Below are 24,285 nucleotides of genomic sequence, written 5' to 3'. Positions count from 1 at the left end.
GCAGTACTGAAGACATTATCCAGCGAGTCTTGCGTAGCAGTAAGAAGAGTGAGTTGTGAATGAGGAAGGTGAACTCACTGGGTAGCTTTAGGCAAGCTGGTATCTCTGAGCGCAGCTTCATTTTGCAATACGGCAATTAAGACATATATATATGTGCGCATCACTTTTCCTAAATAACCTGAGATAATCTATAGAAAGTGGCTTGGACACTTTGGAAAAGTATGATATAAATGTATAGGGCATAAATGCCTTTGAAACATGGTGGGAGGATAGGGGGGCGGGACTGTGGCTCAGTGGAAGAGCCTCTGTTTACATGCAGAAGGTCCCAGATTCAATTGCTGGCATTTCCAGTTAAAAGGACCAGACAGTAGGTAGGATGGCCTGGCAAGCAGCAGGAGGACATGTGGAGTGGTAGGTACTTACCTCTGTTCTGCTCTTTTTTGGGGAGGGTTCTTAAACAATCAGCTCTGGCATGATACTGTCACTTCCAGTCACACCAGAAGTGACATCATTGGCGGGAGTGCAGGAGCACACGTGCAGTCATTTCCCTGGCCTTCCTGCCAACTGTGGGCAATTTTGGGGGCAGCCTCCCTCCTCCTGCTGATCGCCAGGGATTGACAGGCAGAAGCAGGAATCCCTAGGAAATAGCCTGCTACCAGTGGGCACCTGGGAACCCTAGCAGTAGGTGATGGGAAAGACCTCTACTGGAGACCCTGGAGAGCTGCTGCTGGTCTGAGTAGACAATTTGAATCTTGATGGGCTGATATAGCTTCAAGAATATGGAATAGATAGGTGTCAAGACAATGCAGAGAGGGCATGTCCTACATTCTTGCCTTTAACTTTCCCTCCTTCCTCATTACCCCACCTTCTCATTTGTCTCCTCTTTATGCTGGTCATTGGCTTTGTAGCTTCTCATCCTTCTCCGAAACCTCCTACTGTTGCCAGAAAAATAGCAAGGATACAGCCTGCTGTATTGCTGAGCTCTCTGTCACAGTGTGCCATCTTCATCATGGTGTCTCTCTTCGTAAAGCAAATTCCTCCACTTCTGTTTATCACAGTATGGGTATCATTGCTGTAGGCTGATAAAAAGTGAGGATCTTGAGGACTTAGAGTTAAAATATAGAAGTGTGAACTCATGGGGGAGGGAAACTTGGTGAGTAAAGATGACATGGGACATGCTTCCCCGAGGTCAGTTCCCTTCACCCCTGCAGTCATTTAAAGTGTAAAGAGGTTTTCTCTGTCAAAGTTGGAATGTTCATACACATTCCGTGAGCCTGTAAATGCAGCATTTCAGTATACTGAAGGGAGAGAGTTTGCTACTGATGGTGGTGAATTTTTCAAGGAGTATGGTTTATTACTTATTTCGAAGGTGAAATGACCAATTAACCATTTTTGTTAGATATAATTTGTGCTTTAATTTGCTATCTCATTTGCCTCTCTGACTACAATCAGTACTTTAAAAGATAATTAACAAATACCTACATTCAAAATTGAGATTTCAAGAAGTTATGGAAATGGAAAAGTGGGGTTTCTTGTAAACATAACTATTGGGAAATTATACCAAGAAGGTTACTGTTATAAAGGTATGTTTCTCATTTAATGATTGGGTGAAAGTTTAGAATTATATATATTGATAAGATTATCTCTTTATTACGATTTGGTTGAGATTTAAGTATTTAATATTGTTATTGTTATAGTTTGTATGTTACAAGTTAATAATAAAATAATTGATTTTTTAAAATAACAAAAAACCCCAAATACCTACATTGAAAATAGATGTCTAGCTAATAGTCACGGTTAGCCTGATGGAAAACTAGAAACAGGCTTTGGAAAGAGCTCCTTACAAGATTCCAAATAAATGCCTCTCTAAAATATCACAGGATACTAATAATAGTAATGTTTAGTGACAATAGCATTTTGGTTTTTAAATGGTCTTTCTGGAAATGTGAAAATAGCCAACAGCCTTCCACAGGGTTTCGGAAGATCTTGTTCTCCAGTTTGGGAAGCGCAACAGTGGGCCGTCTTCTCATTCCATAAGAAAGACAAGGGGAGCACAAAAAGTCTGTGAGGGGTACCTGAAAACTGACAATTTCATTGGGACAGTTTGGCCACGGACATTTCACAGCAAATGTCAAGCAGAGTAAGCCCCACAGCTCTGAGGTCTGGCACATCAGCCCTTTGCTTATTTTACCAACAACGGACAGCTAAGTACATGTTTACTACGCGTGGTAAACTTGGGCCAGGAAAACAAAAGATATTTTCGCAAACATAAAAGCGAAACATTGAGGTCTTCCATTTGTGTAACACTTTGCTATATTTATAGAAAAAGGCAATTACAGTGGCTCAACATGGCAGGTTAACAAATAGCAACAACAAATAGCCCAGAGGTTTTTCTTGAAGCCAAGGTTAAAAGCAGTAATATTTCAGGTGGGCCTAACTTAATAAGTGATCTAATGCTCACAGAAATAAACACAATAGTTCCAGATATATGACTTTTAAACTGCAATCCTAAAAACACTTCCGTGAGAGTAAGCCCTGTTAAATAAAAAGGGACTTATTTCTGAGCAGACCTGTGGCTCACATAGTTAATGACAGTGGTTTAAAAAACTTGGCCAGCTTTAATAAGATCTTAAATTTAAGTCTGTAGAACTCAGTGCATGGTCTCTTATATCATGCTCTGAGTGGGAGTAGGCTTCACCTATCCCAAAAGAGTTTATGTGCCTGAATGATAGTTTGATAGTTTTGCAATCCTGTTAATTTGCAAAGTTAATTTAATGAGGTGCATTCCAATCAAGTAAGATATATTACCCACCAGTTTCGACTTAGGGACTATATCAACATATTGGCTGCAGGCTAATGTTATACCCTCTTTGGTCATTTGTATGTACATCCTATGTACTGAATTCACATGTCATTGGATCAGGGTTTTTTTTTTTTTAAATTCAAAAGTATAAATGAACAGAAGTTAAATTAGAACATTAAAAAGTCATAATATATGGAAGATACTATGACTGGTGTTCAAGAAATGTACAACTTCCATCCATGTATTAAATCAACATGCTTATTCCTAGCACATACCCAGGGCGTTTTTTCAGCTGGAACGTGGTGGAACGGAGTTCCGGAACCTCTTAAAAATGGTCACATGGCTGGTGGCCCCACCCCCTGATCTCCAGACAGAGGGCAATCTAAACTCCCCTCTGTCTGGAGATCAGGGGGCGGGGCCACCAGCCATGTGACCATTTTCTCCAAGGGCAGCCCACTGAGTTCCACCACCTCTTTTCCCAGAAAAAAAAGCCCTGCATGTACCAAAACAGTGCACAGTTTACTGCTTAGCTTATAATACATTTGAACAAATGAAGGTATGGACTGTTTCCAAGGTGATGATAAAAATCAAACTAATTAAAAAAAACTAAAAATAACCTCAGTTTGGTCACTAGCTGAAATGGAGAGTGAGCAGAACGTGATCCTTCCAAGTTAAGCTCACTGGAATCCTATATTTTCATTTTAGCTGGAATGAAATTCTTGGTGGTGTTTGGTATAACCACAAATTGGGGCTATAGCTTTTTGTTGACGTGGAGTATTATGGTATTTACATATGTGCAGTAGAATCATCACTATTAAATTTAGTTTGGCATTGAACACCCAAGAAAATGGTCCTCCCTGTACGAACAAGACAGTACATTACTCTGAACAGTACATAACTTAGCAAAGAGTATTAAACCTTAATGTGTGAATCCAAGAACAAATAGGGCTTTCATCTCCATTGTACTTTTGTTAAGAGTCTTGGCGGCAGTATAACATCTTATGAGAAGAAGACATTTAGCCCTGAATCAAAATCTGGAACCTATACCAGTGTGAGTTTGTAGGATAGGTATTGTGTTTCTGTGTTGATGTGCTTTTAAAAAGCCAAGATGCTTGTCTCTTCACAGGCATGCGGTCTTTAAATGGTAGTGTTTATCAGGGATTCCATACTCATCTTCCCGCCACAGAGAAAATCCCTGGGCTGTTAACAAGTTATTAAGTTTAGCTCTGTTTATTTCTCGCCAAGTGGTTTGCAGAACATTCTAGGACAACCTGTGTGGTAATCAAAGACCATAAACTTGCCTAGATTGGACTGGAAATCTCTTATTTATGTACATTGCAGGATAGGCAGGCTGTAAGTTGTTGTGATTATTTATTTAAAGCACTTCTGGGCCATGTTCTTAGTTCCTCGGGTGGCTTACAGTGTCTAAGAAAGCAATATAATTCGTCTCAAATAGAACAGTTAAAAACCCTAGCACTAAAGAAACCAATGTTGAACTAAAATATCATAAAATATATAAGGTGTAAAAACTGTAACTGATAAAAACTAAAAGGCCAGTGAACTCACTAAGTTGTTTGAAAGGCAGAGAAGGGAAAACATTTTGATGAATTTACTGAAGGATTAATATGCAAAATGAAAAATGCAAAGCTTTGTGTTCTTTGTTGAAAGCATGCACTTTCCCCCCATCTTTCCATTCACTGTATTTAACGTGTAGGATGTGGTTTAAGTTTTTAGATGTAAAGTGTCTTGGATTGCTTCCGTATTTGTGATTAGAATGTTTCAGAAAATCCAGGTATTTAGTATATGGCAATGGCACCACCAAATTGAGAGTGGGGGCAAGGTCAAATTTCTGGCTTCATTATCAAGGATTCTATACTGTATATAACATAATATACGCATTACATCTGATGAAGTGGGTTCTTGTCTATTAACACTTTTGTTGGAGCAAAATTGTGCTAGTATTTTAGGTGCCCCCTGAAACACCTTATTATTGTTGCTGTAGCAGACTAACACTGCAATCCTAATCCTACTGAAGTCTACTCACTGGGGCTTACTCCTAGGAAAGCGTTCTTAGGACTGTACTAACTCAGCTATCCCACTATTCATATTGCCCTTTTTTGGTACATTGTTCATGTTCAAACTTACTTTTCTCTGTCTTGCTGCTGTTGTTACTCTGGTTGCTTTACTGTTTTACTATTTTGACAGCTTTCATTGTTATAAACAACATTAAATATTGAGAGAGAGGGCATAGATATAACTAATGTACACCTCAGATGTTTTAAGCATACCTCTGAAATTGTGAAGTGTCAGTTAGACAAAGTGTGTATAAAGGTTGGGGAGAAAGGATTGTTAGCCGTTCCTAGTACGGTGTATTTTCTGTGGCAAACCCAGGTTATGGCGTGAAATGTCCCTTCATTGTAGAAGTTGGAAGTGGTGTGTCAAGTCAAACATGTAAATTTATTATCTTTCTCAATGCAAAAAAATATGGCTTTTTGGACTCCAGCTAAAACTTACTTTTTGACATTACTATTTCAAAATATCTTTGGAATTGTACCTCGCCGGATTCTAGGGAAACAGCACATGTCCCCACATTCATCTTATATAAACTGTGATCGTACTTTTCGCTGTCAAATGTTGAAAGGTATGCTTCGTAGGTAGGTAAAAAGTAAAGGTAGTCCCCTGTGCAAGCACCGAGTCATTACTGACCCATGGGGGGGACGTCAAATCACGATGTTTTCTCGGCAGACTTTTTATGGGGTGGTTTGCCATTGCCTTCCCCAGTCATCTACACTTTACCCCCAGGAAACTGGGTACTCATTTTACCGACCTCTGAAGGATGGAAGGCTGAGTCAACCTTGAGCCGGCTACCTGAACCTGGCTTCTGCCAGGATCGAACTCAGGTCGCAAGCAGAGCTTGGGCTGCAGTACTGCCGCTTACCACTCTGCGCCACGGTAGATATTCTGAAAAACAGAAAGCATATTGGCATCTTCTCTACCTTTGTCCTTCTGGATCTCCTCTGAACCCCGTATTGGTTTAAGACAGGATAGTAAGAAGTTGTTCAAGTAGTTCAGTCTCCTTTTCACAGACAGCTAGCAAATTCGCCACTTTAGAAGGGAAAGCTTTTTCAAGCTGTTCAGTTTGGGCAATAGGCACTAATGATGGGAATGGAGAGAAGGAGCTTGGCTGACAGCTTGCGGGAAAGGAGCCAGAGGCATTTTAAGAGGAAGCAGAGACGCTGATTCATGTTTCATCCTTCCAGAAGACTGTACACATATAAGAATGCATGTGAGGAACTGGTTGTTTCAAAGTATCTAGCATGATAGGAAGAAAATTTCAAAACTACAGTACAATTTAGAGTGCTTCAAGGCAGTAGTCAATGCTGCTTTTGTCCAAAGGACTCAGGAGGAGCTAGGCCCCCCAAAAGAAGAGAACAGGATCATAGAATAGGGAAAGAACTCTTGCATGATTGCAGTTGTGTTGAGAGATGACCTTGAAGGGGAAAAACAGGTTTTGTAGGGGAGCAAGTAGGTTTGGGGGTGAATTGGTCTAGGCATGCACCAAGATTACTATCAAACAGTGGGGGAAAGAAATCATCAGGGGAGTTGTGTGAATATATCGTTTGTTTGGAAACAGCACTATCTGAAAGATTTGTTATACAACAGTCTGGTTTTGTAGTGCCCAAGACAATATTTTGTGTATACTTCTGGGTAGGAAAACATTCTTGCATTCTATGGCGCCGTTCTTGATAATGTTGTTTTCCTCCATTTTAATTAGATATTTTCTGATTAACTGTTGTTTCATTACATAAGCTTATAAAAAACTAAACATGGTCTCTTATACAACACACCACTGATAAACATGTCTGGCTCACATGCTGCCAAAATTTGGCATTAGCAGTTACCAGCTGATGTGAATATCCGGATTACATTTACAGAAATGGTGTAAGCGGAGTTCGGGGAACCACAGTTCCCAAACTGCAGTCTTGGCTGGGCAGTCTTTAATGTTTTATTACTGGCTTATTTGATTTATCACACTTACACCTTACTTTCAGAACTGTTTACATATGATACCTAGGTGGTCTCCCTTCCAGACAGTTTACAGGGCTAGTCCTTGATTAATTTCAGCATAAATGCATCTTGTGCGTTCTTTGAGCAATGTGAGAAGAAAGTTTTAATAATTAATATAGCATTGAAATCTTTAGGGAATGCATGCTTCAAGGAAGAAGCGACTATTTTTTCCTTGATGCAGGTGATTAAAAGATACAGGTGGAGATAATAAGAACGGTTGGCTCTTACGTATTAAAATATTTATTCCCCACCCTTCAGGAAGACAAACAGCTAACAAATTTTTGTTACGATAGACTATGTTAAATAAAAAAAACAACCCCAGAGAAATACAGAAGAAATCATCAGCCGAATTAACTTAGAAGCAGACACGTCTCTGAAACTATCCAGTCTTCGCTCTAAAAATTGTCTCAGTTTTAACTCTGTCAGAATGTCAATGAAGAAGTATCTACCGCACTTTTGGTGCCGCTGCTGACAAGGCCCTTTCTCTGATTGTCACCCACTGAACCGCAATTGTTTTAGGCACACAGAGCATATGAACTCAGTTACTGGGTTGGTGTATGGGTCAAACTATTCCAAGGAAGGAAGGATAAGAGTCCTTTCTACAATAAACGATGGGATGAGTGTAAAGAAAGATATACCTAACTGTCTGAAGATATGAGAAAGATCTGAAGTAGCTAATGGAATCTGTAGAGAAGGCAGGCTGTCATTATTGGGAGGAGTGATCAGTAAGGCTGATTGTGATTAGAGATGGGCATGAACCGAAATACGAACCAAAGTTCGTGACAAACTGGGCTGGTTTGTTGTTCGTGAACCAGCGGTTCATCAGAGCCCATTTCTGACAAACCGCGACGAACTTTAGGCTGGTTTGTTTGGTTCATTTTTTGGTTCGTCACTGCAGACAGCCTGGCGCCAGTCAGTCAGTTTCCTAGGCAACAGGGGATGGACTTCCTGCAGACCTTCTGCTGACCCGGAAGTGGCCTTGTGCTGGCCCAAAAGTGACATTCTACTGACCCAGGGGTGATGATTTGCTGATCTGAATGTGACGTTTTCATGAACCAAACGAATCGGTTCGTGACCCAGGGCAAGTTCGTGAAAGTTCATGGTTCATGAAATGCAACAAACCATGAACCACATGGTTCGTTTTTTTTCCAGTTTGTGCCCATCTCTAGTTGTGATATGAGAAGATTTGGGAAATAAGGAAATGGGTAACATAAGGCCACTCTATGTTTGTTTTGGGCGCTGGCACATCTTCTGCATGCCAGAAATCAATAGCAGGCTGTTTTATAAGCCAGTGAATGAAACTGGTAATTTTTAAAGTTTTTTTTAAAAAAAAAATGCTGATGCTATGGCTGTTTTCTTCTGATAACAGGCTGAATATAGAGCTGGTAGTGTGATAAGACTGGTTAAAACCCATGTGCAGACATGCTGTTGGTGGTTACAACGTGGGGGGTGGGGCAGTGTCAATTCCCTCCGATATTTTCTAAGACGAAACCCTGTGAGGTAAAGTCATGGTTTAATAATGATAACAGCTGTTATCCTTCTGTGGTTGCCAGCGCCACATGGTGAAAAACAGCATTTCAAAAAAACTCAGACACAAGCCATTTCTAAGAAATAGCCTGATCTGAAGGCCTTTCCAGATGATGTGGTATTTTCACACAGGGAATGGATGGAGGATTCTAACTGCCTGAGGATATTCCACATGGGGCTACCATTGATGGGGATGGGGTGAGGGGAAGGTGTCCTCCTAGCGCTAAGACAACTACATTGATCTTTAAAGAAAGGACAGTTGTTCCTCTACCCAATCCCATCCCAGCAAGCACATAACAACAACAGCATTCAATTTTTATACCACCCTTCAGGATGACTTAACACCCACTCAGAGCGGTTTACAAAGAATGCCATTGTTATTCCCACAACAAAACACCCTGTGAGGTAGGTGGGGCTGAGAGAGCTCCAGAGATCCGTGACTAGCCCAAGGTCACCCAGCTGGCTTCAAGCGGAGAAGTGGGGAATCAAACCCGGCTCTCCAGATTAGAGTCCCGCACTCTTAACCACTACCCCAAACTGGCTCTCCAGTTTTTGTGACTGTTGCATGGAATGTACCTGTATGAATATATTACCTCATAAAACCCTAACAGCTTTAGAGAATAGTACCAACATTTAAAAGTGATTTTTGCTTTCATTTCCCACTTGAAAAAATCTTTAAAACATCAGTTGCTCCTTCACTATACCTTACCACCTCACATAGGTGTGAACTCATCTCTGGATGCTCTCCTCAGGTTTTTTTTTTTTAAATGTCACTTGGGGAAAAATAAGATGTCATATAGGTGGCTAGGGAAGAACCCTTCTTTCTGAGATGCTTTTCTCTGTTTATTGAGGTTTTTGTCATATGGGGCAATATTTACCCCTGTAGGAGAAGCTGTACCTGCAAAAATTCCCTCTGGTATAATTATTTGAAATAGTATTAGACCTGACTTTTTTGGATCTTGTGCATTACACAATCTTGTGCGTTGTGTATATGGGACCTGATTGCACCAAGTTCTATGTAGGCTTTAGAGAAACAAAAACTGAGTTAAAAATCATAATTTTAATAACCCCTTAAAATATACTTAAGGCTCAGTGGTGAATAGAAGCTTTGGAGTAGGAGGCACTAGAAGTTCTCCAGTTACTGAAAAAGGGATTGTAACCATATAATTCATCATTAGCAATTTTGGAGTTACCTCCCAAAGTGCATTAAAGAAAAAAGAAATAGCCACCTTTCGTTTTTTGGATTAAAAGCATCTGTTCAACCTGGGACCACCAATAAATGTATCTTGGCCTCCTGGAAGGGCTTATTCGTGCTAAGCTCTGTACGCATTTTCAAGTTTTTGTTAATCCTTTTTTGACAGCTTGGTCCTCTAAACATGGAGTTTATGAGGGGGAATTTATGTGACTTGAGGAACTCTGTGAAATGAGTCTATCGGTTTTCATTGCATGTGTAAGCCATTCTCCCTGATTAGAGAGCTGCGAGTTTTACAGTATGTCTGTTTCCATTGCCTTTATGGAAACCGAACATTCCTCCCTTCCAAATGCCGCGAATTACCAACTTTATCGTGCAGTCCAGTGCTGGTTAATGTCAGTACTTTGGTGGTTATCTGGGTTCAGGCCCTGTGATGATCTAAGCCTGTTGGGAAAGAAAGAAAATCTGAAAATTGTACCACTCGCTGAAATCCTTCCCTTTATTTTGTGCAGTGCGTGTGCACCCTTTGTTTGACGCAGTGTCTTAAAAATACCCACTTCTGTCTCCCATAGTATTTCAGATAATGTATGAATAATTGGCAGGATTTTCATCCAGTGGCACTTTACAGACCAATAAGTTTTTCATGGTTTAAGCTTTCGAGAGCCAGAGCTCCCTTCTTCAGATACCACGTATGAATGATCTTGTCTGTAATTTCCCAGGATCCCTTGATGGGCACTTTGGTGATCTTTGGAGTATCTTAATTGTAGAAAGGATTGTGTAACTTAGCAAGGAGGGTAGGGTCCAGTGGTAAATAGAAGCCCAAAGTCATCCTAGCTTTTTCATTTCCTCCCACTAAGGACCCTACAGAATAAAACCCAGGGATTCAGTTCTAGAGAGAAAAGGAGTTTAAAGCATGCAAAATACCCTCCCACCCCACTCCCACTATGGCTAGTAGCCACTGACGAACCTCTCCTCCATAAATCTCTGCAATCCCCATTTGTGCTCTTACTGTGATATCAGACTTTGTGGCATAATTCAAGCAGTACACACCAAAGTGTTGCTCAAGAACCCTTTGCGCAGGCCCATTCCAGTTCTCTTTAGAGCATGTAAAAGTTACCTGTGGATTTCGGTGTTGGAAGCCCAAATGTATCCCCATTGCCTCAGACCTACTAGCTCAGTTACTCAGGCTTGCTGCCGAGCCAGGGGCAGCCTGAAAGTCTGGCTTTGCAAAAAGAACAAAAGGTGAGTTGCAATAATGAAGGGGGATTAACCGAAGTCCCAAGGTAAAATTGTAATATCTGACTTTAGGAAGTTGCTTGACAAAAGTAAGAGCAAAACAGACAAAGTAAATTATCAAAGTAGTGGCAAAGAACAACCTGCTGGCAGATATAATACGGGAGGAGCTAAATAGGGAAAATAGATATCTGATAATATATATAATAACAGCAGCAAGAATAGTATATGCCAGATACTGGAAAAAAACAGATACACCATCAAAAGAAAAATGAATAGAGAAAATCTTAGAGACGGCAGAAATGGACACACTGACAGAATTAATAAAAGAAATAAACGGACATGATGGAAAACAAAAATGGACCCCGTTTTACAGATGGGTTAAACGGAAGTATAAAATAGAGACATAACTATATGTTAGCAGAATACAATCAAATGAATGAGCAGACTAAAGAAGTACTAGAATTAAAGAATGGAGACTTACAGTGATAATAGCGTAGTGAAAATAGTATAATTATGATGGAACTGTAGAGAAGAAATGTAATGTATGATTTGTAACATGTATCCAAAGAATGTAAGACTTTTGATTAGTTTTGTTATTAGAATAAGATGGAACTAAAACAAATACAAAATATTTAATCGGGGGGGAAAAGAATCAGTTGGTCTGTTTTCTCTTTTTGAACTGCACTGGGGAACATGGGAAAGAACTTGCCAAATGCCTCTTCAGGCTAGAAGCAACGCGGGGGAATATTATTGCATTAAGAAGTCACCTGCTCCTTTGTGACATCAGCAACCCTCACACCAATCCGTGCCCTCGTCTCAGACCTATTTTCAGGATGGGTCAGACCTGACCAATACTTGCTGCATTTCAGTTTTGGCTTAAGCCAGGTGCCTGAAGAAGGGAGCAGGTCTAGATTTGGTTTTTTGGGGTGGGGTGGGGTGGGGGTCTTCCACAGTCCCAGACTAGCCTTTTCTGGCAGGAAGTGCAGTGAAGCAGAAAAGGAGCAATTTTTAAAGACATGTGGCGACACTGTTCAGTCTTTGCTGGTGTGCTGGAGGCAGAGGAATCCGAGCATACATCAGACAAAGGGAATTTTTTTAAAAAAAGGAGTGAGAGATTCCAGAACAAATTTCTGAAACCTGCTTAGAGATGGAGCTGTATGATAGCAAAAGTTTTGGCAACTGGTATGGAATGTGTGGGAAACTGTAGTGATCTCAGACTCTTATCAAACACACACATACATACACACACACCCTTTCATGAGTTCAATTGTTGAGAATGTCTGGGGCTGGGCAGTGGGAGAGCATCCCTTCCCTTTGTGTACTGAGCTCTGTGTTTTCTCAGGTGGAACTGGCCGAACTTTGCACCAAGAGCGAACGTTACATTGGCACGGAGGGCGGCGGCATGGACCAATCCATCTGCTTCCTTGCAGAAAAAGGAACGGTATGTACCACCTGAGCTAGAACTAACAGGTCATTATGTCACAGCTTAAGAAAGGCTGAAAAGATAGTTTGGGTTGCCTGTGCAGTGGTGAATAATGGATAACTGGAAGCACCTGGGCTCAGTATGACCTGAGACTGACCTCCCAAGTACACGGGGCATGAAAACATGTCTACAAGAATCAGGTTATTGCAGCAGAGATGCAGTGCTGGTTATCTTCATTGATCACTGCTTAAGTTAATGCTGATTACTATGGCTACACTTTTCACCATATCTTAATTAAAATTTGCTACAGTGTCAAGAGGCCTGGTGTGTGTGTGTGGAAGGGGGGCTGCCTTTTGGCCATCCCCAAATTAGACATCATCTATGCAAGATACTTGTTCAGACCCCTTCAGACCTCCAATGTTTCAGACCCCTTAAGTCATCAATTACTCTTCATATGCATCTCTAAAGAACAAAAGGGTTCAGATACAACAGATTAAGTTGGTTGTTGGGGTGGGGGCTTTTCTCACTGTTCTGTGTCACTATGCAGCCCCCTGAGAGGGAAATGATTATTATTATTTATTGGATTTGCAATCTGCTCTCCCCACCGGGCAGGCTCAGAGAGGATAACATGCATATAAAAACAATACAATATGTATAAAGCAACAGTTGAAAACAACATTATATTATTTATTTATTTATGTCATTTATAGTCCGCCTTTCTCACTGAGACTCAAGGCGGATTACACAGTATGAGGTTAATACAATCAGTATCAAGTACGTACATTTCAATACAATACCATAAGATAAACATATACAAGTTTAAAGACATAGCATTAGCAAGGATCCAAGACATAGTAGAGATACGGAAACAAAACATAATCCATTCTAGGACTAACATTAGACATCATGGAGTGATGGTTGTACATAGGAGTACATATTTAATGCAGCAGATTATATATGAGGCAAAAATGGTGATGAAGTCTATGATCCCCAACTTGTTAGTGAAGCACCTGAGACCCCATCCCTACATATATATAAATATAACAAACAACATTAAAACTGGTAGCAGCAAAACATAGCTGTTGTTCCACAGCCTTCCTCAGCGGCACTTGCAGTACAATCTTGTACACATCATGTGTCCAGGGTGGCAGGTGACAACAGAACAAAAGACAGAGACCAGGAGGGAGGGAAAGCGCCCTCTCCCCGGTGAGAGGCCAAAGAGGAGGCCCGTTCACCTCAACCACCCAAAGCCTGGCAGAACGTCTCCAGTCTTACAGGCCTGGCGGCCGCTGGGCCCAAAAGTAAATGGCATTTTGATTTATTGCTCTTAAATGCTGGCTACCAGTCGAAATGACCCTCATTGCTGTTCATTTTTCTTTTCTATACAGGCCAAGCTGATAGAGTTCAGTCCTTTGAGGGCAACGGATGTGAGGCTTCCAACAGGAGTGGCTTTTGTGATTGCAAACAGTTGCGTTGAAATGAATAAGGCAGCAACTTCTCATTTCAATATAAGGGTGATGGAGTGTCGTCTAGCCGCAAAGGTACCTTATGGCTTTCATCAAGACCGAATGAAACCATCATCCAAGTATGTGCTTGCTACAACTCCTTCTACTCCTACCAGTTGTTGCTTTATTTTAACACCAAGTCAGGTGTTGCCTCAAAGGGCATGTTTCTCTCTTCAGGGCCTGGACTCCAGCCATATCCACATGACAAATGGAATTCAGCCCTTAATATGCGCCATTCCATTCGGGCTGCGTCGTGCTCAAAGAGGTCTGCATGGCCCCAGAACAACAACAAAAAATATTAATTCTCTTTCAAAAGACTGTTGTGACTTAATGAGATCATTGTCTAATACCAGGCATAGAAAAAAAGGGAAACAAGTATTTTGATAGCTCTGCTATAATAAATGGAAACTCGTGACATAGTGTTTCTAAAATAGAGCTTAGAAAGCTAAGTATTTGTATTTTTTGAAGACGGGACTTCTTGGAGGCTAGATTTTGGGTCCTTAACAAGCTCCAGGAAATGTGTTAGCATTCCTTTCTACTCAGAGTTCAGATCATGCCTTGAGTTTATCTCAAAGCAGGTCAGAATTTTAAAGGAGCACAGTTGCCAGAAGAAATGTTAAAACACAGAAATACCGATTGAGCAAGCCTGCTGCTTAAAATGTAGCCCATTAGTGGTGACCTTTCCAGTTTCTGCTGCCTTCGAAAAGAGATGCATAGTTTTGGGTACGGGAAGTCCGATTGACCGAAGCATCACTTCTCTGAGTCGAGTACACCGCTGCCCCCATACATGACTAATTAGAGGGGGGGTCTTTTTGAAATTGCTTTAATGAAGCTATGATGAGTAAGGTGCTGGTTCCCATTTCCTGCTAAGGAAGTGTCTCCATAAGCCCCTTCCCCCAATACTTGGGCTGTGCACGAGAGTTGCCACTTGTAGTTCTCACTTAAGTTTTCAGCTCTTGTTTATGCATTCTAAGCACTGCCAATACAGGGCTATCGTACTGCTTCTCTTCTGACCTCCCACAGGTAGAGACGTGACAGGGAAAGGGGTTGAGCTTTGCTGCTATCTTGCAGGGTAAGCCTTTTCTTCTATCTTTTTGCCTATCTCCACTTAAGGGGGATTGCTGCACTTTTTCTCCTCCCGCTTTACTTTAGGACGCCTTGCTTCTAGTTAGAAATCACTTAAATACCACAAAGAGCATTGTGTGTAAGAATTCAGTGCATCGTTGTGTTCTTCCTGTCCGTGCAGAATCTTATTTTTAGCATTTTGAAAATGCTGGCCTTTCAAATAAAATAAAAGAACATGCTTCAAGTCCTTGGGACTTTGAAACTTGCTGTCAGTATCTGAAGAAAGCCCCCCAAATTAGAAAGGGGTTATAGCATAGCGGCATTGACCTATAAATGAAGATGGTCTGCAGCCTTTCATAATTAGAGTCCTAAATCTAGTCCCTTCAGCTCAAAGTTCAAGACTTCAACTTTTCCTCCTAAAGAACTGAGTAAAATCCCTCTGTTGTACTACTGTTTTTGATAAGAGGGACTCTAAAACAAAGCATTTCCTGGCAGCCCAAGATCAGATGGCTGGGAATACCTACAGCAGTCTCCTAGCTTGGTCTTGGCTGCCAAGCCAAAAAAAAAAGAAGAAAAAAGGTCTTCTCATCTGGTTCTGCTCTTCTGCGTGGTTAGCACAAGCACTCTGCAATACGTTAGAGCAAAGGGAAGAGGCACATTCATAGGCGTTTAGTGGAAATGCTCTGGTTTCCTCCAAAGAATCCTGAGAACTGTAGTTTGGCACATACTTGGTTGCATCTCACCATGTTTTTAATTTTAGTCTTGCCTAGATCCCCACCATATTACAGTCCCTGTCCCACATTGCTTCTGTTGATGGAGGACCCTCTTGTTTTTGGTGGCCAAAGAGGACTCCTTTATTCACCAATGAAAGAGCTGGTTGGATCCAACCCTTTTTACCAGTTCAAAGGGCCTGTAAATCTGCAGCCATTGTTATCTGCTCTGCAATTGATCATTAACACTGGATGGAATTAATTTTAAAGAAAGTACCGACACTATTCTGATTCTTTTAAGCTAAATTGCCGATAGCTGTGCGATATGTAATAGGTTGGTGAACTTTTTAGGATGTTTAAGCAAGGAACTAGAAATAACCTCGTTGAAGCAAAGCTAGATGGATGGGTGACTCCTTGCTGTCTTGAGTTTCGATGTGGAAGAATGATAGACTATAAATTTAACGAATAGTAAATATTTACCAACTGTTATTAAAAAGTTTAGGAGGGCTCTTTATAATGAAAGGAATAGGGTTGTAGTTATTGTATTGTTTTGTTTATTGAATGTGTTCCATTGTTCTTCTTTTATAGCTTTGGTTGTATTTGCAATACTGGCCTTTTCTTTGCATTGTTTTCCATTTCTGTAAGCTGTCACAAGCCTCATCAAGAAAGGCAGATTATAAATGAAGCAAGTAAAATAGCTAGTTTGGGTTGAGCATCAGAATAGAAAGATTTAAAGCAAACCCACAAAATTGGCACATCCGGAAGGCCTTGTAGAAACTTGCACTTAGTCTGACTGATATCATAAATTAAAAAACAGATTTCTCTTCAATGCTTTGGCATGAATTAATGTCAAAATATTAAGGTTTAATCTGTGCATCGGATGCCTATGACTAAAACATTCCTCTCCAGACGAAAAGAAACAGTTCCCAGAAGGTCACTAGATGGCACCAAATGTAGCTCATTTTTAAAAATACTTCCAGGAAGAAAAAAAAAAGAAACAAGGCTTAAGTTGAAAAGCAGTGAAGGAAAAACAGTAAAAAGTTTATTACCTTTTCTTCACAATCTTTTTAAAACCTTTATAGGGTTTCTCTACAAAAGACATCTTACGCAGGGCTGCTCAAGTGAAAGATCTTCCACTTGTTCTCCCATTGTGGATACACACGCACCGCTAGGGAGACAGAGTACACTTGAATATAAGGCCACACAGAAAGTAAGTCACATGAGCGTCCCCGTGTAAGATGTCTTGTGTAGAGAGACTCATAATGAGCAATATTAAATAGGTCAACTTGAAACTGAATCCTGTTTTGTTCAGTGGATCACATTTATTTAGAATTTTCCCCTAACCGTTTTCCTAGCATTGTGCTGTTAGTTCATTAACGTTATATTTTATTGTTTTAAAAGCTGCTTCAGAAGCCACTCGGCTGGGATCTCTACAGGATATGATTAAGCGTATCCAGGTTCAGTCCTTTATATTGTTTGTTAAAGGATAAGAGATAGCAGGGATGAGATTTTGGATTTAGTCTGCAAGTCTGGCTACATGAATCCCTGGCCTATTTTATAGAAAGAATTCTCTCTTAGCCTGCCCCCCCCCATGAGATTAACAATTTGTGCTGTCGAATCACAACCAATTTATGGTGTCCCCAGCAAGGGGCTTTCAAGGCAAGTGAGAAGCAGAGGTGGTTTGCCTTTGCCATCCTCTGCAGAGTGTTCCTCGGTGGTCTTCCATCCAAATATCATGCCACCTTTCTTCCCTGTGGTTAACGACAGCTTGAACTTGCTGCTGAAAAGGTGAAGCCGCTTAGTGACGGTGCAACAACTAAGGACCTTTTTCACACTGAGAACCTAAAAAATGAGTGGCGTCTCTCTCTGCTGTGTTGTAGGACTTGTCTCTCAAACATGTGCATGAGGTGCAAGGAGTATCCAGTTGACCTTTTGGTATGTTCTCGCTCTCCCCTTCAGTTGTTTCTTATATTTTTGAAGCTGGTTATCGATCCTAAACTTTCAAAATGTGGTGTGGCTCAAAAGAAAAGGTATCTCAAAAGAAAAAAGTTAATTTAAAGGCAAACTCTATGCTAGGACTGATCAGGGAAGGAATTGAAAATGGAACCGCTTATATTGTAATGCCCTTGTATAAAGCTATTGGAATAGTGTGTGCACTTCTGGTTGCTGTATCTCAAAAGGGATATTGCAGAGGTGGAAAAAGCACAGTGGAATGCAACCAAAATGATAAAGGAGTTGGAACACCTTTCCTGTAAAGCTGGGATAGGGTTGCCAATATCCAGATCCTCAGATAATAGAGATCAGCTGGAGAAAGTTGCTGCTTGGAAGGTAGACTCTATGGCATTATTCCTCCCTTCCCCAAACCCCATTCATTCCCAGGCTCCAACCCTAAATCTACAGAATTTCCAGACCTGAAGTTGGCAACCCTAGGCTAGGACTTTTCAGTCTAGAGAAAAGACTGTTGAGGGAAGAGGTTGGTCATCTGCACATCTGCAGCGTGTGCAGTCAGCAAATCTTAATTCACTAAAGCTGGATAGCCTAACATGCACATTTTGCAAATCATTAAATAATTTATGCAAATTGTTCAAGCACATGAACGGTTGGTAGAGGTTTATAAAATTATGCATGGTGGGGACAAAGTGCATAGAGCTTTTTCTCCCTCCCCTGTAATCCTAGATCTCAGGGGCGCCCAGTGAAATTGTTGGCAAATAGGTTCAGGATAGACAAAAGAAATACTTCTTCTACCTTGGGGGCCCGATTTGCGAATGAAAGGCGGCATACAAATGCAATCAAAAATAATCTGTGAAGTTCACTGGCAGTGGCAGTAGTGATGGCTGCAAGCACAGATAGCTTTAAAAAGGGGGTTAGACAGATTCGCAGAGAAGAGGTCCATCAGTGGCCACTAGCCATGGTGGTCAAAAAGAGCCTTCTTATACAGAGACAGCAAACCTCTGATTGTTAGTACAGGGAAGCAGCAGCTGGGGGGGTCCTCTATGCCCTTTGTGTTTGGCCTTCTAGGGTAACTGGTTGCCCACTAGTAAAGAGTCCAGTAGCACCTTTAAGACTAACCAGCTTTACTGTAGCATAAGCTTTCGAGAACCACAGTTCTCTTCATCAGATGCATGCATCTATTTTGCTACTACAGACTAACATGGCTAACTCCTCTGGTTGGCCACTACCTAAGACAGGATAGTGGACTAGGTAGACCCTAGGTCTGATCTGGCAGAACTCTTCTGGTGTTCTTAGGTTCTTATCTGTTGCTGATCTCAATAGATTTGTGGTTTTCAAACTTTCGGGGAATTCTATCCATGTTCAGGGAATTCTATCCATGCCAAGAAATTCTTGCACATCTGCAACATGTACTGTCAGCAAATGCTAATTCGCTAAAGCTGGATGGCCTAACATGCATATTTTGCAGATGGTTCAATAATTTATGCAAATGGTTCAAGCACATGAAGCCTAAGAAGGGTGTTGCCAAGGGACACCTCCCCATCAACTGCGTTTATGCATTTCTTACAATGCCTCCTCCTCGTTCCCGCTCGGCTTCACCAAGGACTCACAAATGCCACAGTAACATATAACTGGATAATACAAAGTGCGACAGCCCACTTGAGCTGAACGCACGTTATCTGTATAATCTAGGACTAGGAACAGACCACATTTTTAGCTTGGGGGAAAAAAAGACACAGACCTCCTATTAAAATTGCCCTGACAAAAACTCCTCCATTTAGACAGAGTTGTGGTTGAGAATGTGTTTCTCCTTAAGAATAAGTCATAATTAAAAAACCTGAAACAAACAAACAGAGGCCCCCCGAGGGCATTTTGAGTGCAAGGCTTCGTCACTGACAATATTTTTGCACCCCTGTCTTCAAGGAAAGTAACCGCAACCACTGCTCTCGCCTAGCAGACACTGGACTGTGGCCAGGATTTAATACGACTCAGGGCTCTTTGGGACTTAGCCCCACAACCTGTTTTCAGTGCCAGAAAAAAGCGCATTGAGCATATACAGGCTTTTCTTTGCTGCTAAGTCCTCACAATTCACCCCGTGCATCTGAAACGCAGTCTAGATAGAGGGTGCTATTCAGGGCTAGCTCTTTTTGGTTCACACCCTACAACATTTCGCAGGCAACTCTTGTTCTCCCAGCAGCCATCCCTCTCCTTCATTGCCAGAGTCATTTCTCCGCCTGCTGCAAGTTAAACTGTTATGGACGGTTTGGTCTGTTTAAACTTAATGTTATACTAGACTGCTTAATCTCGCTTGGGATCTAGTCTGTACCAGATCCACAAATAGCAGCTGCAATTCAGATACATTCAGCAGGGATTTACTATTTGTGTACATGTTTGTTGCAGAGAGGAGGGAAGGAAACTGACGTGCTGGTGTAGTGTTCGTGTATATGCCTTTTCATACCTGTGCAAAAATGCTCTCTTCCCCTAACCCATTCATAGAGGAAACTTCCAGGGACCAAATATTTCTCTAAAGGACAGAGCTCCTCCGTGTCAGCTCCACTCACCTGAACAGGCTCTTCTGCAGGTGCCGCCCTGCACATGGGCAAAATCAGCAGCTGCCCATGCATGTGCATTCTCTGTGGTGCCCCCCCCCCATGGAACGGCCTACCTGAAGAGGTCAGGAAAGCCCCCACTCTCCTGGCTTTCCACAAACAATGCAAAACTGAATTATTCAAAGAAGGCTTTTTTACTCAGGTGGGCTGTACTGTAAGGAGGTGGTCTCAAAGAGACGCTAACCCTAAAGAGATAGGGACCATAGACTACACTACTATAGGCTACTGTGTACTGTCTGTTGCTTTAAGTATGTGCTATCTGTTGCTCTAAGTATGATCCTGCTGGGTAGTTCTGTGTTATTTAATGTCAGCCTTAGAATTGCTTACGCTCTGTTTCAGCATTTCTTCAACTCTGTGTTGGATTTTTGCTGATGTTATGCCTCTGCAAATTTGCATGTATATACCCCCCCCAGCATTGTTTATTGACATGTCCTTGATATTGACTGTACTAATCTCACACTATGTAATCCACCTTGATCCTCAGTGAGAAAGGCAGACTATAAATGACATAAATATATAAAACGGTGGCAGTGCTCCTCCATCAAGAGTAAAGCCAAAGAAACTCTAGAAAGAGAGAGAGAGAAAGAAAGTGGAGGAGGAACAGAACAGCACCCATATCTCTGCTAATGACTGCCCAAAATATTTACTTTTGTCAGATTTGTTTGGTGCAGCAGTGCGTGACACCCAGGGAAAGATCAGGCTTGGTCATCAAGTATTAGATCAAAGCTAAGTAATGCAGAAATACTCGTTCCAGGAATAGCCAATGCTCCTCTCTGCATATGAGCAGCTGTCTCAAAGTTACTTTAAACAGCACATGAGGGAAGAATATCAGGCCTCTGTATTGTGACTTGTCTATTATAATGTCAAGAAAATTATCCAGGCTTATCCCACTTGCCAAGAGATGGGCATTGCCAATGGCTAAGAATTTAGCTACCACTTGAATCTCAACCAAGGTTAAATTTGTATTTTGAGGTAAGGACCTTCAAGCTATTTTTTGTAATGGGAGGGAGCATGTTTTGTGCTAGAAAATGCCTGAGATTCAGTGATGGCCATTGATTTGAAAGGGCTTCAGGAAATGATTAGAGAAGTCCATGAACGCTAGTTCATGAATGACAATTAGCCATGATACCTAAATAGAACCTCCATACAGCGAAGCAGCATACCTTTGAATACCAGAAGGAGGGAACAAACAGGACTGTTACCTTCAAGCTGTGCTCAGGAGCTCCTTCTGGTCATGGGGTAGGGTCATGGCTCAGTGGGAGAACATCAGCTTTAGGTGGAGAAGAGCCCAGGCTCTGTCTCCGCTATCCTAATTAAAAGGATTCGGTGGTAGATTATAGGAAAGGCCTCTGCCTGAGACCTTGGAGAGATGCTGCTTTGAATGAAGAAAGTCTCTGGTTCATTTCCTGGCATCTCCAGTTAAAAGGACCAGGCAGTAGGTGATGGGAAAGACCTCAGCCTGAGACCCTGGAGAGCCAGTGCCAGTCTGAGTAGACAGAATTGACCTTGATAGACCAGTGGTCTGACTCAGTGGAGTGGATCTAACCATCCTTCAAGCAGCCTTCCTCTGGCCTAAGCAGCCTTCCTGCAATGGAAGAGCCACTTTATTTGCTTGAAGGCTCCAAAGATTGCGAGAAGCCAAAAGAAGAAAAAATGATATAAATAAACTTTGTTGAGTAGTGCGATCCACTAGAGTATAAGGCTGCATCGAATGTTCACATATCTTGCAATTTCTGGAAACTGAACGCTGAATTCGGTGGGTCTTGGCCTGATCACGCAAACAAGTCTTGGTGGTCTTCTAGAATCTTTTTTCTTCAAGAAAGAACATTAGGTTTATTTGATTTAAATAAACATTTTATATAATAGCCAAGTGACCCTGATCTGTGGATACTTAAATCCAGAGACTGGAGCCATGACCAGACAAGACAGATCTTCCTACACACCTGAAAAATGACCGAGGTTTGCAGAGAAATCCGAAATCTAAAAAAAAAAAAAAAGATTTTTTAAAAAATCCCAAATGATTAAAGGAGCTTTTCTAGCTTTACCCAGATTCTCTAATTGACTGTTGCTAGGCAACCAAACAACAGGTCAGTATTCCGGGCTTGGTTTATGTCAGTAAAAGGCAGGGGGAGGGACAGGACCTTTTCCAGGGTTGTATGAAGGCAAGAAGCATGATGTGAGCTGCTTTGGGTCCCCACTGTGGAGAAAGGTCATAAATAAATAAATTAGTCAATATAATATAAGATGGAGGGGCAAATAAAAGGTAAGTTGTTTAATGGGTTAGAAGGAGAGAAGGACATAGGGACAGGTGAGCATATGGGGGGTGTCAGGAGGAGGGAAACAGGAAATCGTGTGAGGAAGGGGATACAGGGAGAAATGAAATACCCCCTCACACAAGTCCTTACAGGTTCCCCACCATGCCACTGGCCAGGCTCAGCCAGCACCAAGCAACTGGGCCATATAGGGTGGAAGGGGGAAAGGTGAAAATGGGGACAGACAAAGGTGGGTGGGAAGGAGAGAAGGAATCAGGAAGGGGAGGACAGACTATGGGGTGGGGCAGGCAGAGAAGGGAAAGAAGACACGATGCAGGAGGGGAATATGAAATGCCCCCCTGCAAGCCCTTGCGGGTCCCCACTTGTATCTGTTTCACATCCTAAGATGCATGCCTGGTCTGTTGTTGCAGCTTTTAGCAAAATCCAGAGGCCTAGATTGGAAAACGATGGCAAAGCTCCAGGATGTGCAAGTCGCACTGAAACTACGCCTGGAGGAAATGCTGGCTGTTGTCGAGGAAGTATTTCACCCCGAGCCTTACAGCATAGAGGAAATTGGAGAACACCTTGGAATTAGCCCCAAAGAACTACGCACTCAGCTCCTCAGTCAGAACACAAAGGATGGTGAGTGCTTGCCAAAAGGTTGGGGTTTTTTTGTTTGTATTTATATAAAGGAACTGGATGTTAATAGATGTGAAAACACTGCAAATTTTATACAACCTTAAATTGTCTTTTGGAGTCTAATTAGTCAGTATTTAGTCCCTCAGACTGAAGATGAGAAAATATCAGGGCTGCAAGCAGTATTTTGTTAATCAATAGGATGCCCCAATTAATCATTTGAATGGAGTTTGGATTAATTTGCATGGGTCACTGACAGACAACTGGCACGCACTTGGGACCAAATCTGTTTTTTTGGAAACGCCATTGCAATACAACTTCAGGTTGGTAGCCATGTTAGTAGAACAGCAAGATTCAGGTCCATTAGCAACAAGATTTTCAGGGGATAACCTTTCTGAAGTCAAAGCTCCTTTTATCAGATACACCTAGGAACGGAGATCCCTGAGCCTTTATATCCCAGCCAGGGCTGTAGCAAAGAAAGGTGTCAGGATACAAAAATGTAAGGCAGTTTGATTAGAGCAGAAATTAGCATCTGTAGTGACACAGTTAACTTTCTCATATCTGGAAGAAAGCGATCTTGTCTCTGTTTCCTAGGATTTCCTTCCTCATCTTCCACCAAGGATGACTCTTGGGTACACACCAGTCCAGAACTTGCAGCTAGGACAAGCTGTATTTGGCTCTCTCTTCATTAATATTGCTCATCTTTGCTCTGAGTGAAGCATCCCTTTTTTCCAGAATGATCAAAGATTAAAGCTGAGTAGTAAACATCCAATGATTACAGCATTGGGTTTGGATATAGCTGACTTAACTTCAGAAGGCCCAGCTTAGATGACGTTGGGGCAAATTCACAGTTCGACTTGCCTCATCAAGTTGCTGTATGAAATTGCCCTTGTATTAGAAAACTTTAGTGATAATGTTCATAAAAACAGATCTCCCTAACCCATAATAGTCAGGTTTTATGGCAAGGCTGGCTCGTTTGCACTAAAAGTATTCCTCCATTAGTAATTTAAAAAAACAAGGCAGTGGTGTTTGCATGCTGCTTTTGCATATATGATACAGGTTGTTAGACTGGACAGTCAAGTTTATTTGCCCCTGTTGGCGTATGCTGACTTGGCTGATTCCGCACACGTTAGATAATGCACTTCGAATCCTCTTTATAGATCATTTGGAACGGATTTTTTCATGTGTGGAACAAAAAATCCACCTCAAACGATTGATAAAGTGCATTGAAAGTGCATTATCCAACGTGTGCGGAATCAGCTGTCGAGTGCAATCCTAAGGACAGTTTCCAGGGAGTAAGTCGTGTTGA

General features: G+C 41.6%; 1 protein-coding gene across 1 annotated transcript in view; it reads left to right on the top strand.

Moving 5' to 3' along the window:
- The window catches only part of GALK2 (galactokinase 2), a 72,589-nt gene that overhangs the window by 20,059 nt on the left and 28,245 nt on the right, over positions 1–24,285 (top strand). The window contains exons 6-8 of the mRNA XM_055002702.1: positions 12,169–12,267; positions 13,638–13,790; positions 22,772–22,982. Coding sequence (XP_054858677.1) covers positions 12,169–12,267; positions 13,638–13,790; positions 22,772–22,982 — 463 coding nt within the window. The remainder of the gene's footprint in view (positions 1–12,168; positions 12,268–13,637; positions 13,791–22,771; positions 22,983–24,285) is intronic.

This window comes from Eublepharis macularius, chromosome 18, assembly GCF_028583425.1.
Source record: "Eublepharis macularius isolate TG4126 chromosome 18, MPM_Emac_v1.0, whole genome shotgun sequence".
Taxonomy (NCBI): Eukaryota; Metazoa; Chordata; class Lepidosauria; order Squamata; family Eublepharidae; genus Eublepharis; species Eublepharis macularius.
Note: the sequence above shows the minus strand (reverse complement) of the source record. Positions and strands in the feature narration are given on the sequence as shown.